The following is an 18,026-nucleotide window of genomic DNA, read 5'->3' on the forward strand; positions in this document are numbered from 1 at the left end:
GGGGAAAAATATGAAATGTACAAAAAATTCATATTATTAAAAAAAAATTATAGCAGTTTTACTGAACAATAATGAGAAGTTAAATATCATTGAAGCAAACTATCCCTCCTATGTTACTTAATGAAGTGCATTAAAAGAACACAACATCAACCAGAAACTGAATTCTTTCTTGAAAACTTTATCTCAGCTTTCACTAAGCAGTGACATTAGCTAAAAGAAGACATTTTAAGTATGTGGAACACCAGACTATTTTTTTTTTTCTTTAATGCCTAGGAGAATGGTTTGAGTTAAATGTTTTATCAGAATGCATAAGAGGAGTTGGTGGTTTTAATTGAATAGCAAACTGAGGCATTTTATCTGTAGCAAGTCCTGAATTCATGTAAAAAACCCCACCATATGCACAGTGAAAACTGGAGAAAACTTGGAAATCATCTTTCTATCGATAGCCTCTATTAATAATTCTAAGGGTCTGGTAAAATACTGCACCAACCAACTGAAGGGACTCAACTATTTTTTTTCTGTAAAATAAAAATTGTAAGATTCTATTTCTCCAGCTGCTTATTTTCTCAAGAACGTTTCATTTTGAATCTATTTGCATCATTCCCATATGGAAGCGCAACATGATCCCATAAAAATGGCACAGGTAAAAAGGATTAGGACCTTGGATTTTTTTTCCTCTTGCTTCCCATTTTTTTGCTCAGCCAACACAGCTTTATTTATCATTGATTTTTTTTTTTTAAGTCTCATACAGTAGATAAAAATTTAAGTACTTAAGTTCATTAAGCTTTGGCAACTGCACAATATTCATGTCTATGCAGTGAAGCCTGGATCAGGATTTCTAAGACAGAATTTTTAATCTACATGCAAAGAATGATCATACTATGAGCTTTTTTCTACCTGTATAGAATTCTGACTTAAGAGGTCTAATTTGGGGTGAAAGACATGTTGCGCTTTATTGATGGTGGGTCCTCAACATCACATTCTGACAGAGAGGAAAATTTGCAATATATCACCGAATTTTTTTAAACAAACAAGGGTCTAAATTTTTTAGATCAATACTTGATTTTAATATCATATATGTGCCCTACAAGACCAGTAAAACATTTGCCCCTTTTTCCCATTAAGATTCCACATTTATTGTCTTAATTCCAGCCATTCATATCTTTTTAAGAGGCAAAGTTCAGCAGGAATGTCACAGCTTTCAGTTGCCACATCCCTTGCTCCAAGTCCCCTTGCCATAATCCATTAGCAATTCTGAACAATTCTGAAAGTTTGGAGGCATTGTTTCAGAACACATATAAAGCTATATTCCATCTGTATTTTAAAAAAAAAGGTTCTCTTCCTGAAAGGTACAAAGAAAATATACTCAAAAAGCTAAAAAGACACACTAGACATTGGACAAAAAGGCAATCAAAGTCTGTACCTACAGCTGCCAGTTCACATACTTTTCAGTACTACACTGCTTTTAAACTGAATTATATAAAATGTGAAAGGCTAAGAATTTCAAAGCTGACTGGGGAATTTTCAGTCACACAATTCTCCTTTAAAATTAAATTTGAAAGAATTTTAGGGGTTGAATCTCCCGGTCAGTTTTGAAAACCTCAGTGTAAAAGGAGAAAAAAAAAAAAAGAGAAGACCCCCAACTGCAGAAATGGTATCTAAAGGCAAAAAATACCCATTTCTGACACAAGAGAGAGACAATGATGGGAACTTCATAGGTTTATATCTGTGGAGATGACCAAGTTGAAGAGAAGTATAGGTAATCCAAGCTTAGAAGGCAGGCAAGCTTAACCATCATTACAGACACTGAATCCAGTTAATTTTGGAAAAAGCAGAGTTTTTGTAAAAAAATTCTTTTTGAGGCTACTGAATTACCTTACCGAGCAAGAGGTTTTATATTATGACCATGAGGTGGTTGTGAGCTCAGTATTACAGGATGTGAAGAAGGAATTTTGTATTCATCATCATCATCTGGGTGTTCCCTTGATTTATCAGATAGAGGATTTGCTGAAGGACCAGGGCACCTAAGGAGATGAGAAAAACATTGTTTTATCTTTAGCTGTTAGGTACTTGACCTCACATAATACCAAAAATACTCTTCTTTAGCCCAAACATCCTGAATACGTCTGCTACATATAAGGAGACAAAAGCACCAGGACAAACAAACTTTTAAGGTTACTGACTATTTGTCAGTACTGAAAATGCATAGAGCAAAGGGCAGCTGCCCTTCTAAGAGTTAAACAGCTACTTTAAGGAAGCACAGCATAGCAGAGATTTGCGAAGAACTAGAATACAATAGTTAGTACAATAATAGCTGCAAGACTCAGCCTGTTTGCACTTACCAAGAACACTAAACAGAAGTTAATTCAGGACAAAAGGTGTTTAGCAGGGCTCAGTGATGCAGAGGACATGCACCCTTTCACTGGCCTGTCAAGCTGTGAGTAAGGACACGCTTTGTCCTCTCACATGTCTGGAACGTGCACGTCAGCCCTGCCCTTCTGTCACCAAGAAGTGCCATGCCAAAGTCTGATCTCAAGAGAGACAAGAATCCCAAGCCACAGTTTGCCTTAATGGAACTATGACTTCACCTTCAAAACTTCGTTAGCAAGACGAGACAGAAGGCAAGAAGAAAAACACCTTTTGGTGCTACTTTTCCCTCAGTTACCTCAAGACAACTAAATACTCCTTAATTTATTTACAGATAACAAAAGGTGCTTAGAATTGGATGCTTCACTAAAAATGGATGCTCCCTCATGCAAAATACCACTGTGGTTTACAGTACTTTTGAGACAGAGTCTGCTACTGATGTAGCAAAATGGGAGCTACTCACCAGAATGAAACAAACATGATTTAATTTGAAAATTTTCAAGTTCTGGGGAACAATCACTCTGAATCTTTGACATAAGAGTTTTAGATATCTTTTCAAGAATAAAACAACGGTTTGATCAAAACTGCTAAAAAAGTCTGACATAATTACAGAAGCCCAATTAAAAAAACTATTTTCACGTGCCCAGTCAAAAACATAGGGGCTGAGTGGAAAATAAAAATCAGATGTTCAGTTAGCAAGAGTCCAATATTCATTATTGAAGTACAGTTTATAATAACTACTTCAGTAAAACAAAAATAAATCACCACTGTTTCCAGAGAGAAAAAAAACAACAAAACCTTCCAGTGCTTTTCTATTAATGTAACTTTTTAAGAAGAAAAAAAAAAAAAGTCGTATTTGTAGCATTATATTCAGTAAAAGCTGATCAAACAATTTAAGTAGGGGAATTTTAGAATTGTGACGTTTCAAGTAAGAGTCATTTTGCCTCCTTCTTATTAGAATAAGACATTTCATACATGATCAATGTATCCTTCAGTCGAATGTTTGCAATTACAGACTGATTATAACAACTAGAAAGAACAGAATGCCTTGGAGCTATATGAAACAAACCAGCTCTCAACCCACCACATTGCACAGATTGGAGAGCACAGAAAAAATGAGCAACTTGCTCAGATTAATTGGAGTAGCACAGTTGTGAAAAGCAGAGTATTTTGAATCAAGTACAGTTCAACATTTATGCGTGCTGAACGCAGTCAATTCAACTGCGTTGAAAAAAAATAAGACTGTTAAAATATTCTCTCTGACATTTCCAAATTAATCTTGATAGATATTATTTGAGTTACATTTTTTGAAAGCAATTGTTGTGGTTGGTGGAAATTGATGTTTTTAAAGATTTTTTTTTTCCTTTTTCCCCAGTTTTTCCACTTACACATTGTCACAGAATATTACAGATTACTGGTATATTTCCTAGTGGTGACAAAAAACTTAATTTTAAATAAATTAAAACCAGACATATTAGTGCTTAAGGAAAGAATATACAATTATCAAAATTTAACAGTCATTTCCACGTGATATTTTAGTAATTAGATAATTTGAACTTCTTACTCCTAACATTATGTATTGATAATTTTACATTTTAAAAATCAAAATCTAAAATTGTCTGGGTAATTTTTAAAAGGTGTAAGTACAAAGCCAAAACAGAAATGAAAGTTAATCTCTTCCTCAAAAATCAATGAACTCTGGCTTTCGTAAAGGAAGGTTTTTCCTTCTTCCTGGAATTCATCAGTTTTCTATTCAGAAGTCTGCAGTTAATGGAAGAATTTCTTTTGACCAAGCTGAAGTCTCACATTCTAGTTTTGGACTGGCCTGACATAGATTTTGTACCTGTACATACTGTTACAATATTGTGTGGACTTTCCAATGCTCTGTGTATACACTGTGCTTTGGTTCTAGGCTACATCTGCAAATATCTGAGTAACAAAAAAAGGGATTGTCATGAGGGAGGATGCTTTTCCATGCTATGAAACACAAAAATAAGAATATTCCCCTATTCAGATTTGCACTGTGTTATGAAATAAGTCGACTAGAAGGGCACTGATTACATAAGGTATCCAAGTGGTACTCCTGTAAGAAGACTATCTCCATCAGGTTACATCCCAACATTTAATTACTGGTATGTCTGGATAATATCCTAAAATTTTCTTCTGAACTGAAAGTATGCATGGAGAACTTCACCTCAGCAATTGCTTCAGGAAGTGCTCAGGAAGAAAAACCCCAGTATATTAATAAAATGCTGAAATATATTTGTCTTCTATATTAAAAGCTAACTGAATGCAAAAATGGAATGAGAAAGTTCTTATGACTAATATGAACTGACTGTCCAATTATATTATTTAACAGCAAGAATCACAAGCAGAACATTGGAAAGAAGCTGTAGGATAGCATTACTGTGATATGCTCCAATTCCCTTAGAGAAACACAAAAAAGGACAAAACATATTATAGGAGTTCCAAGCTTTCAACTTTAAATATATCTTGTTCTGTACAAAATCCTGTGTCCTTCAGAGTCTGAAAACACTTAATATGACAGCAACATCTTTATTAAAAAAATAAACAGTTATTTTACTGGAAGACTAACAGTAGCCTGCACTTGGAATGACAAATCTTCCCATATTGTGGAACTCAGGGAGGTTAATTATATTTAAAATGATATAAAATTGTTGCTTGTTTTTTAGCCACAACAAATAAGAGATGATAGTGTGAACCCTGGATAAAGCTCAAGTACTGAAAGCCCAGAAAGCCTGACTAGATTAGGGGCAGAACAATGACAGAACACATTTTTTAGCCCTAGCACTTCCCCTAGAATCTGTCATCTCCTGTGATAAACAGCTCTGACCACACTTCTCCTGTAGTAATAGAAGCCAAACCAGACAGTATCTGCTCTCACTGCCAAATGCCTGTGAGCAAGATCTGCCACAATTTATCCTCTCTCCCTATACAAACATGCTGTGTTCAATTAACATTAGGACTGCTCCCACTTAATCAATACCATTTATGTTTCCTTTGTGAAAGCACATGAAAATTCATGGAAAGCATATCAAGTTATATTAGTCAAATTCTTTCCTTCTCCCATTTTTTTCTTCTAGGACCAGAGAATCAGTGCTATTATCTAACAGTAGCTAGCACTTTTTTTTCATAAAGTTAACTTACTTTATAGTAGGGATGACGGAGCCAGCTGGAAGAGGGGGTGAAAGCCGTGGAGGGACATCATATTCCTCATTTATCAGATGACCATTTGAAAAAACCTGGAAAGCACACAAGTATTACAATGGGTATCTCCTTCTATCACCATGGATATTCATCAACTAGGTATTACACAACAGACCTTGAGAAGCCTGTGGCTAAAGGGCTAAAGGCTTTCTCAGGAGTTCACACCAGAGCTGTCTTTGAAGTGACTCTCAGATCGGCTTCAGCTCAGCCCATTTTGGAGCATTTTTAGTTTAAAACTTCACCAAAAAAACAAGTTTCACTTGACAGTTACTAGACAGACACTCATTTACAGCTGAACTGCTTGGGGGAAAATTAAGATTTCAAGATAGCAAAGTGAGAGAGATGAAGTGTAATGGCAAAGCAACGGGTACATCCTGCTAAACATATTAATTATTTACACTGTGATATAGCACCTGCCAGAATCCATCCTCTACCCACAGGACTGTCTTCCCAATCCTTGGCTTCTACCAATAGCAAGAAGTTTATATTACAATTAATATATGAATCAGGAAAGAAAATTCATTCCAAGGTTCCCTCATGAAGCCAAATACAGCTAGAAATGGTAATTCAGTGTTGCTTCCTCTAATCAAATGGTTTAGATCTACAATCTGAAGATGACAGTTCAAGCAGTACTTGGTTAAAGACATGTATGTGTAACTCCTCCAGACTACACTTCCACACTGACTGGGTGTTCTAATTTGAGAAGTATTCATTCCATCAGCTTCAGTACTGTGCTAGACCACAATAAGAATGCTACACGAAGGTGCCAACTGAAGATATAAACTCAGTATCTATCCTTTTTAAATCAGAAGAAAGCCTGCAGCATTTTAAAAAACAGCCTAGTTCTAAGTAAAATTTTGGTGCTTTGCCTCAATGCTGAGAAAAGCGTTATACAATAACAACTTAATTACATATAACATCATAGATGACTTAAGTACCTTTCATCACATATGTCAACACCCCTTATCGATAGTAATTGAATTTCAGTAACGTACTTTCAAAATTATCAAAATCCCCATGTGTGTGTATATATATATACATACACATATATGGGAAGATACTTGCTAAATATACACACACATAAAAAAAAAAATTAACTGGAGATACAAAGGTTAAATACCTTGTGGTCTTGAGAAAAGCAAATGGATGAAAAAAATTATTTCCAACTACCATGACTTAACCACAAGTCCATCCATCTAAGCAAGAGCTATGTAGTATTACAGAGCTTATGTAGTCTTCAAGCAAATAAAAAGAGCAGCTTTGAGTTAATAACCTCTATGAATAAATTACTGAGCTACTTTGATGAAACTGATTAGAGCAGAACTAGGAATTTTTTCTTAGGACATTAGCATTTGATCTCTTTTCAAAGCTAAGCCTGACCAGCTGTACATGGCTTTGGAAGTGTCTGAAGCTGCTAAATGCCAGAATTCACATTATCTACAACAGAGGTAACAGGACCACCTCCTATTCCATCAGAAAATGCATACACAGTTTTGGCACATGACAGTTCCAAAATGGACTTGAGATGCTTCATTATTACAGCATACAGGGATACATTGTTATCATGGATAACTTACTAGAAGACTATAGCAAATTTAGAATATTCTCTCTAAGATATTTTTCAAAGGTTTTATGTGTAAACTGTAACTCAGACCCTCATATACTATTGCTTTACAAATTACAGAATTTAACAAATTATTTCTTTATGAGCAGCTTATTATTAAGTATCAACAGAAAAGACTCAGAAACCACAAATCGATGCTGGCCAATATAAACAGTGTGTTAGCCCGCACATGACAACGCTGCAGCAGTGTGAATTTAGGATCCAACACGGAGTTAATCAGAAATACTGTCCTGGGTTGCAGTGTAGGATGTACACAAAGTATTTATTCCATCACCATCTTCATGAACTGTTGAAACCAGGTGGGGCAGTGTTCTTCCCAGGCCCCCTGCCTTTGGGCTCTCTTCTGCTAATGGCCCATTAACACCTTGCCCATGACTCACAGGTAACTCCCTCCAGGAGTTATCTCTGTTTAATGGGCCATCAAGGACCCACTTCACAACTGATGATCCCATTGTGAGATGCTCCAGCCAGGGGGAGGAACCAAGCATTCCCACCTGGATATAATCTGGGATTTGGGACAGTACAGGGAGCCCTTACCTACTGGATTCCCAGAGGACCAGAGCTACCAGACCTTTCTACAGGATCACTGCTTCAGGAAAACCACCTCATCTGGACTGCTTCCACCATCCTGCTCAGGTTGTATTCTGACTCTGTCAGTGGTCCTTTGTGTTATTGCATTTATTTTATTTTACTTTTTTTTTCCTTCTTCTTATTAAATCGTATTTCTGACCTGGAGCCTCTCACTCGTTTTGCTTTCAAACCATGACAAATACCTTGGCACCTTCAGCAGGCAGCTCATGTCGCCTGTGTTTCCTTACGAAGCCCGGCTCCGACGTGACGCGTCCATGCCTCCCGTTCACGTTGGACACGGCGGTCATGCCTGCCTTGGGGGACGCGTCCCCGCCACCTCGGCAGCCCACCAGCTGGCCTGTCCCGAACACGTCCCTGGGGCACCAGGCCTCCAGGGGCAGGGGCTGCTCCCTGGCAGGCAGGCTCTCGGCGAGGTGCGGGTGCCTGCCTGCCCTCCCGTCTGGCAGCATGGGCGGAGGGCGCTCCGGCGGCGGCGGAGGAGGGTCTCGCAGGGGAGGTGGCGGCGCCGGCAGAGGTTTGTCCTGTTTCCTCAGCATGCAGGGAGATGACTAAATAACAAAAGAGGTTACAAAAAAAAGAGAAGTTACACAGAGGCACGAATGCTGCTCATGACCAAGTATGGCTTTATCATTTCTGACCACGGGGTTTTCTTGGCACCAGGCGTTGCCGGCATTCTGCAGACAACCTGGCCCTTCTTCAGAAAGCATCCCCCCATTCCTGATGTTGCATGAGTAACCCAAGCAAGGAGTGGAAAGGAGAAAAGACAACTAACTCAGGCAGATTTATATGACCCATAATTTTTTCCAGTATCTTTTGCTTTGATCATTTGAATCATTTATTCATCTGCTGAAATGAATTCTGTGTAGTGTTCGGAAAAAAAAGGCTTCCTCATGTGGAAAAGAAACCCAAAATCCTACACAAAATAAAATCCCAGAGGAGTAACTTGCTGACAACGAACAAGCACAAAAAGCAATGACAAGAGAGCAAGGGGGAAGAAGAAACAATTATTTCATTTTTAATTATATACCTAGGGATGACTCCAAGCTTTACATGACATGCACTGTGTTAGAGTGCCAAATCTGTTTGAACTGCAGTTCAGTTTTTCAGGTAGCAACCTAATTACTTTGCAGTTTTACTTGCAATTAGCTTATCTGCAAGCAACATTTGTCAGAATACTTGTTTTCTAAGAATCGAATTATATCATAAATGGTTAAATGTGGTCTAAAATTATGTATGCTAGTACTAAAAAGCTGAAACCCAGGTTATCAGGAAAAAAACTTCATAGCTGCACAAATTTGACAAAACTAAACATTTTCACTATGACTGAATTACTAAGGGAAATTTACAAAGTAACAGTAGAGCCAGGTCTTTACAAATGTTTTATCTCCAGCTACCATAAGAAATACAGGAAAGATTATTTCCCTGGGAATGTATAATTTTCTTGGACTTTGGTAAGCCTGCATATTATTACCACTTAAATGGAAAGAAACGGAGGTCACCGAACTTTTAAAGTAAGAACAGAATTTGCTCTCACTTCACTGGCTGGCCCAGTACTATTCTTCAAGCAGTACCTCAACATGTGACTTGAACTGAAAATAAAGTTATTCTACCTACAGGCCTATGCATATTAGAAGGAAGTAAATTAAATAAAGAAGTGGCTCACTGGCTAGTCAAGTAAAATAGTTATTTTCACTGTCAACACAGGAAAATAATACCCTGATCCAGACTTTTTGTTATACCTTATAGTAATAAATTATAGATTTAACTTTAGCAAAATAGAAGTTTTCTGTGGTTTTTTTTTTTTTCCTGAAGGAGAGTTTTGGCAAGACTAAATAATCTTTTTTTCTCTTTAATATAACATTTTTCAATGTATGAGATTATTCTTTGTTGCCTCCATCTTGTTTCCCTTGCACCGCACAAATTTTTTTGTCCTAGGAAAAAAATTTGTGTAAAAAAAGCATTTTCAAAAAATTAAAACAGCATTATTGCTATTCCTGGTTTACTTTTTTTATTAAAGCCATGAACTCTGCAAAAAACCCTGTTGTAAAAACAATTTTTAATGGACGTGGCATATGTTTTGTGTATATCCTCAATGTGTTATAAATTCCTTTGCATAGTATAGGAAGGAAAGAAAGAAAATTAAAGAAACTATTCAAACTTCTATTTTTTCTTCTAAATTATAAACTACTAAAATCTTTAAAAGATATTTATTTTCAACCTTAAAGTAAAAACCTGACAAAGGAAACAAGGTACTTCAAACTGGATTATTATGAGCACATAGGTTTCAAGTCATGTCCTGAACTTGAATTTATCATATAAAAATGAAAAATTTTAATCTCATTCTCTCTAAACAGCAATTACAATAAAACAAGGAACTTGTTACAGAGAGAAACAAACAGTATTTGCTCTCTTTCATGCTTATCCACTCAAAAAATCATTGAATCTTTAGTATCTCTAGTTTTACAAAACATAGCATACAAGCATATTGGCTATATAGTCATTATTATTTCCCTTGAAATTTGAGTCTTATTATATGCCATTTAAGGTTTTGAAAGCAGTGTATCTGCACATATTTTTCTTGTAAGAACACTGTGGAAATTGAACATAAATCATCATGAAAGGAAAACATATAATTTTAATGAGATAATGACCTTTAAATCTATTTTCAGGAAACTTTAGCTTCTATTTATTTTCATTAATCAGAGTTTGTTACAGAACTGATCCATTACTGCAACATCTTTAAAATTCTGACCATAACCAAGTACAATATAATCATCAGACAAACTGAAGTCATATTTGACCAACACATTCAGCCAGAAACATTTAACTACATAAGGCATTATGGAAAGAGAAGAGACTTCATCAATATGGGTCTAATTTAAAGTTCTTTTAAGCTACAAGGAATTAAAGTTCTTTAGGGCAAAGCAAAATCCTGAAAAAGCAAAATCCATGGAAAGGTTTGAAACAGTCCACTATACAAAACAAACAAGAAGGTCACCTTGGGAAAAAAGTAAATGCAATTTCTCAGAATTCTTATTTCCAGAAATAATGGTTCAGTGACACTCACCTTTGGTGATCCTGTTGGGCTGGCACATGGTGACCGTGCTACTCCCTTCTGAATCAGATCCAGACGGGGAGGTACAGGTGGAAGGCTGAGATGTGGGATTTGCAGGGGGTCTGGAAGTGGTTTTCTTCTTTGTGCAAGAGGGGAAGATCCTGGGGAAGTCACTGGTGAATTCTGCCTCTCGTTGCACTTCAGGACAGAAAAAAATAAAAATAAAATTACCTTTTATTAAGTATGCAACTTCCATTCCACAACTAAGATGCTTGATACTTATCAGATACTTACTAAGAGTCAATTATAATAGTCATTTTTCATAATGGACATCTGGACAGTAGAGCTCATCTTACAGTTACTGAAAAAGAAGTCTACAAGTCATTCTACTGAAAATTAAGACCCATGTTAACTTTTGATGAAAATAAATACATATATATTCTAGCAATTTGTATAAAAACCTAATGCCAAATCACTGCCAAACATGAGAAAAAAAAAATCATGAATTCTACTGTAGCACTGCTACCCATGATAACCTTTTTATTAATAGAGAGTACTCAGTCTAAAGTTCTACAAATTACTTTTAAAAGCTGGACATCTATGACATTGCCTGTTACTGCCTACTGCCCATTTTCAAATCATACTTCCCTACAAAATAGAATGTATGTCTTCCAAAAATTTACCAACCAAAATAACCAGCAAGACATTAAAGAAAAAAAAAAAGTGATTACAAAAATAATTTTAGAATAATTTTATCATTTAAGCAAATACTGAACTAGTAACACAAACATTTCATATCCATTCAGTGACAAATTATGATTTCTTTTTTTCTTGACCTGTCCTTTGAAATCCATCAGAACTAAAGACTTCAAATCTCAGCACAGGGCTCCGCCCAATTTTGCAACTAGTCCCTACCTCTCATCAGGCTCAGTTTTAGCACACTGCTGCTCAGGTGTTTGAATAGATCAGTTATTTCTATGAACTCACTGAGTGAGTTTCACTGCACTGTATAAACCTGAATGTCTGTGCTGTTCTGTGCTTTCCCTGAGAGTAGACACAAGTAGCTGGAAGACATTCCCACCAAGGATCAGCCTTGGGCCACTTGTGCACTGAGACATCCCACTGTTCTCATATCACAGCTTGCCCAGAGAGGCAAAAATACACCATCTTTATGCTAAACCTCATTGATAAAAACTTCCCCCTCTCTCCAAAAGCTTTTTCTCATGAATGCTGAACATCCTGCAGTGATAACTGGGACGAGAGAAGAAACTCCTTTAACAAGGTAAACAAGTAAGCAACACTACCTTCCTTTACACACCACCATTATATTAAAGAAACTTCATAAATTCAAAAGCAGATTGAGAAAAAGGATCTAGAGCACTGACTCCTTATCAATGCTCTGTACTACAGCTTAGTTTAATATCCTGTTCTATACAACAGGGATTGCTACCATTTCCTTCAAAAATAGGAGCCAGCACAGTATCACTGTCAACAGTGCATGAAAATGCAGGAGAGAGGTGAGAAGATGTTGAAAACTAGAAGGGTAATGTACAACTCCATCATCAGGATGATTTTTTTGTCGCTATTTAGTGTCCTCCCCACTTTGTCTACATGTGCAAGCTCAATGTCACAACTGAACATTCAAATTCATGAGACAGAGCTGTTTAAGATTTGTTGTCTTCATGGCTACCAGAAGTTTCTCAGTTTCTCTCTTCAATGAGAAGAGAGAATTTATTTATTCTCAATATTTGTATTGAATAAAGTCCTTAAATTTTCTTTGTTTCCTTTAAATGGTGAACGATCCTGCCCTTGACTGGAAGACCATAAAGATAAGCACATGAATTACCAAAGCATTTAGCCTCTCAACATTAAAGGAAGTTGAATAACTAAGCAAGATATGTATCTTGCAAGCATGCCTGAGCAACCATAATTATAGAATTACTATAAACTGAATGTCAATTCATTTTCCTTATCAGAAGGCATCTATCAGTTAAACAGCATAATAAACATTGTATCATTTAATAGCATTAGTTTTCAAAGTTTAGTTACAACTTCATAAAGCATTCCTGAAAGCCAAGGACCATGCAATACAATATACTCAAAGGATTGACTTCAGCAGACACAAAATGAATTTATTTCCCAAATTATATGAAGTAGAACCAAATAAGCAGGTCACACCTCCAAAAAGATTCAATTATTTAAAATAAATGAAAGTGATGTAGTTAAGTCACAGCATTTTATGGTGTTGCACAACATAATGCATTTCAGTCAGCAGGGAATTGTTCCAGAAGAGCAATCATATACGTGATAGGAGTAGGAAACAAAGAGTAAGAAAGATAGGAAATACTGAAAACCAATTATTGGACAGGAAACATTTGTTGGGAATTTAGAAGGTTCTAACTGTCGCATCGTCAAACTAATTAACACAATTTCCTGAGAGAGCAACCTGAGAGTCTCAAATGGGAGACTACATGGAATTGTACAAATCCCAGCTAAGTGAACAGCACTGTTACCAGATATCATTTTAAGAACATCCATCTCTGTTTCCATCTGGCAAATGTCTCCTACACAGTTCTACTCTAAAGAATCATTAGGCAAAATGATGCCCTCTTCCCTCAGTGTGCTCACTGGTTCCATCCGTGTCAGACTTCTGCTGCAATAACAGTCTAGCTTTTGCAGAGACAAAAATCAAAGAATATTCACAATTAAAACCCGTTTGTTTAAAAGTTCAAGATTCTTAAACCCTGACATGCTTTTAAACCCAATGAAGCAAGCAATTTAATTTATGTGACAAACTTCTAGTTCCATATATGGTACTTGGCTATCTCTATCACATTCCATGGACAGTAAACCACAACTAACAAAATGAAATGGAAAATTTTCAAAGTAGTAAGTGTGTGAGAGGACTTGAATTTAGGCTTATATCCATGCCTTGTTATGTTATGTTTCAAAATAGCAAAGTAATTTTTCGTTCCCCTGGACTGCTATGCTATATTACAGCCACAATGCTAACAAAACATGCTGTGACCACAGGGATTTCAAAAAGAGAATTGATTACGGCCAACAAGGTAAAGAGCAACTTATTAGGCACAAAAAACCCCCAACACAACAACAACAACAAAAAGGTTAAATAGCTGCAAGCAAAAGCAGCTTTTCTCCCCCTACCAGGAAGCTTAACCTGTATCACCACTTGGTGGTGAAGTAAGAGCAAAAGCTTTGCTGGGACAAACTTATAATTTCTTGTTTAGATCCACCAATACTAAAAATAAAACCAAATATTCCATGGCAACAAACAGGTTTTCCTCGGCATTCAGTATCAGATTTCCATCATATTCCCATTATGAAAATTTTTCAGTCCACCCCCATCCAACCTGTCTAGCTGCACCATTGGATGTGTGTTGACAGCCAGGCCAACAAGATGGATGCAGCTCACATGGATACTGAGGCATTGACAGACATACTAACATCAATTCTTTTTGGCACACTCTCCTAAAATTCCTCTGTTTGTCACCTTCTGGAGACTTCTGCGTGCTTTCTATAGGCTGGGTAAAAATGTGCAATGAGAGAGAACAGTGACAAAAAGCTAAAACAAGCAAGTGATTAAGACACAAACGAACTCAAATGAACTGGCAGTGACAGAAGACAGACCTTCAGTGTACAAAGGGGCTCTGCTGCACCACACAGAGACCTGTGCAATAAAGATGTAATTAAGGAGAAGAACACAGACTCCTTTGTAACAACATGGACTTCATCTGCTTGGCCTGACTGCTGCCAAGGGAAAAGCAGCTGTGACTTACTTTGCAGTTGTACTGCAGAAGGGACCACACTTGTGTTATTCTATTAGATGTATTTGTCACTGGGATATGCTTGTACCAATTTGCCCCCAGCAGTCATGAATTCAAGAAAACGCCTGCTTCCAACACTGATTACAATTTCTAGTCAAGGTTTTTTTCTGATGGAAATATTAACAGCCAGGCTATAGAATCAAGAGTTTTCAAATACTTCTATGCCAGATGGGCACAGCACATATGAAAAGCATACTCAACATAAATCCTAATGATTGACCCACTGAAGAATACTATCCTGCCTGGTAATGTCCTTGGAGCAAACTCAAATTGCAGGAGACATCTAAGAGGGTCCAAGCAGACCTACACCACAAGTAGTTTTCTAAAGTTTATTTATATTCAGGTAACTCACATATTTGTTATTTCTTGATAGATAAGCTGTGACCTAGGCAGAGATGCATTATCTAGGCTTAAAAATTTGAGGATATAAATTTACATCACTTAACACTGATTACTGTAAACATGTTCTTAAGACAGATTTATTCCCTTTATCTTTGCTGACCCAAGAAAATGCATGTGAAGAAGAGAGAGGGAGTTAGGCCTGTGAGAGTCAGCAGCACACTGCCAAGGGAATCCATAATTAGGGGAGGCACACTGCCTCCCAGCATTTATACTCTTCAAATATTAGTAAGTAATCAGTTAAGTAAGTCACTCCTGTTGAGTGACATGATCTTAATACATTCTTATCAACCAGGTGTACCATTATGTAGGAAGTGATGTGTATATGTGAGTTCTGGTGCTGCCAAAGGGAATATCTGGATACGTATTTCAACTCTTATTTTACATGTTTCTGTATTTTATATCTTGAAATGAAAAACATTATTACTATGTAATACATGCCTTCTTCCATTACCAGAAAAAAACTCATTCCACTCAACAATATGGAAATGAGTGAAAATAGCCTCCTCCCATATTTTGAGAGCCAAGGTCTTTTGTCATGATTTACCAAATTTGACCTAACTCTCCTGATGGAAGAAGCCTAGTCATGGCAAACTGTCTTTCAGCCTTGACAATTTTCTATCATCATTTTAAAGTACAGTGTGAATCAATCAATTAATCAGGATTTTGTGCATTCAGATATCTAGGAAATTAATTTCAGAGAAGACAGTAACACCCTAGATGGGGTAACTTCATCTACTTTCAGACGAAAGTGTTAATTCACTTTAAGGTACTGAAAGCCTCATAGTCTCCTATACTAGTAGAGCCCTCCTCTATTTTTCATGGGTTATTATTTGGATCAAACAATTACCTTAAGCACTTATGAATTCCAAATTATTTGCTCTTATCAAGAACTCCTGCACTATCCATTTTCCTTGTTTTCCTTCACTCTTTTTAAAAGAAGTGTATCAAATTATGTCTTGTACCAAGGTAAAGTGACAGAGAACTCTTCATTCATTAGGACAATTAAATATTAAGCATTATAGAACAACTAACATACTCTACTAGAGACTCAAATATCCCCTTCAAAAAAAAAAAAACCAAAAAAAAAACCTATATTCAATATTTACTGTAATCTCCACTTTTTTTTTAATGTGCATTTCATAATGTTGTGCTTTGCTAGAACAAAAGCAAAGATGATGAACATTTTGGGCAAAAACTGCATTAGCTAATCTGATACCATGGGGCTGGAAATTTCTCAGTGAGGAAACAATTAACAGAGGCTTTTGGCACCACTCTTTCTCTTTCTTTCATTAAGAAATATCTGAAGACTATTTGGAAATAAAATAAGCTGACTGATGAAGCAGATAAACATCCTAACAGCAATGAATTTATCCAAAGCCTCTGTTAGAGTTGATCTGCTGCTACTGCTGACTCATATACAACACCTAGCAAGAATTATTAATTTTTCTTAATGCATATGTACTAATTCCTTTAAAGAATAACTAAGGAGCTTCATGATTGTTCTTTTCCTTAAAGCAATTTCAAGTCTGAGGTCTTTCAGAGACTTAATTCAGGCACCTCTTAAGAGTTTCTGAGCACAGTTCAGGAGTAAGAGTGATAAACTGCAGAACTGATATTTTTCTGATATCTGATTATTTCCACAACACATTGCGAAGCCCTACAGTCACTTTCAGAACTTCACGTCCCTGAAACTCTCTTCTTCTAATGAGTTTCACAGCCCAGCTCACTACTAGCCAGATATTTCTTAGAAAGATCAGCCAAGTGATTTGACACAAATACAACCCCATCTGATTTTCAAGGATTAACAGATTTATGTTGAGAAAGCTTACTACAGTTTATGCAATAAAGTAAGAATTGAAAAATTTGTTCACTGAGATTACAAAGTTACAACTGTACCAGCAGGTTGGCTGCAAGAGCTGAATTATTGAATTATTTGCCACCTACCTTCCATCATTTCAACAAATTACGTTACTACAACACAGTCGTTATGAAGCACCCTGCTCATTTGAACGGCATTAATGACAAACCAAAAAAAAAAAAAAATTCACAAAGAGCGAAGTTCTATGTAATGTCACAGAGAAAAATATAATTTCTTTTAGCAGGCTCCAAAGATACACTGATCAGCAGGAAAAATAAACAATGGTTAAAGAAATAGGCAAGTCTGAGGAAGACATTACTAACAAAAAATGTATATAAACAATGCCATATTACACACAGGTGGTATGGTCAAGACCATCACTGCAGGACCAATGGTAACAATTTTAAGAAAACAGCAGCTAAAAATCACCAAATGATGCAATAATTCAACAATTTCAAATAGACTTTAAGAGGCTGGCAGAGTGAAGATTTCTTTCATGGAACAACGAAATCAATGAAAAAAAATAGCAAGGCACCAAAGCACTCAAGCATTTGGTGGATACCTAAAAGAAGACTTCTTATAGTAAGCCTATTGTTCCTTCTTTTGATAAAGGCATAATGCATTTTTGCCTTATCATGGAAGTGATAGCGTTATAAAAGCCCATCAATTCAAGGCTATCTCACAGAGGTCATGCTGCAGACTGCAATTTAAGTCCAGGCAGGAAGGATAAACTGTTCCCAAGGGTAGAGCATGTTGTATTACGTACACAACACAAGAATGATTCATAAGCCTTAAGAGGTTAGGAATAATATCAGAAGCTTGTATATTAACTGACAGATACTCTCAGATATGGAGGTGAAGAACACTTTTTTTTAATAAATACAATGATAAGGAAATGGAAAAGTAAGATGTTACAAAATTAATTCCAAGGCAACAATTCAATCTAGATGACCTTAGTATAAGGTAAAATCTAGTAAATGCCCTGTTAAAATCAGTGTTGCATAGCCTCTGACGGTATCTATTCCAGGCTAAAATGCAGTGGTAAAAACTATCACC

At 36.4% G+C, this 18,026-nt stretch overlaps 1 protein-coding gene across 2 annotated transcripts in view; it reads right to left on the reverse strand.

Moving 5' to 3' along the window:
• The window catches only part of CBLB (Cbl proto-oncogene B), a 128,211-nt gene that overhangs the window by 16,364 nt on the left and 93,821 nt on the right, over positions 1-18,026 (reverse strand). For both annotated transcript variants that reach the window (XM_083854364.1, XM_083854365.1), the window contains exons 11-14: positions 10,878-11,063; positions 7,993-8,358; positions 5,536-5,630; positions 1,881-2,024 (exon numbers count right to left, since the gene is read on the reverse strand). In XM_083854364.1, the coding sequence (XP_083710490.1) occupies positions 1,881-2,024; positions 5,536-5,630; positions 7,993-8,358; positions 10,878-11,063 (791 nt within the window). The remainder of the gene's footprint in view (positions 1-1,880; positions 2,025-5,535; positions 5,631-7,992; positions 8,359-10,877; positions 11,064-18,026) is intronic.

The sequence above is a fragment of the Zosterops lateralis genome (genome assembly GCF_965231275.1).
Source record: "Zosterops lateralis genome assembly, chromosome: 2".
Classification (NCBI taxonomy): Eukaryota; Metazoa; Chordata; class Aves; order Passeriformes; family Zosteropidae; genus Zosterops; species Zosterops lateralis.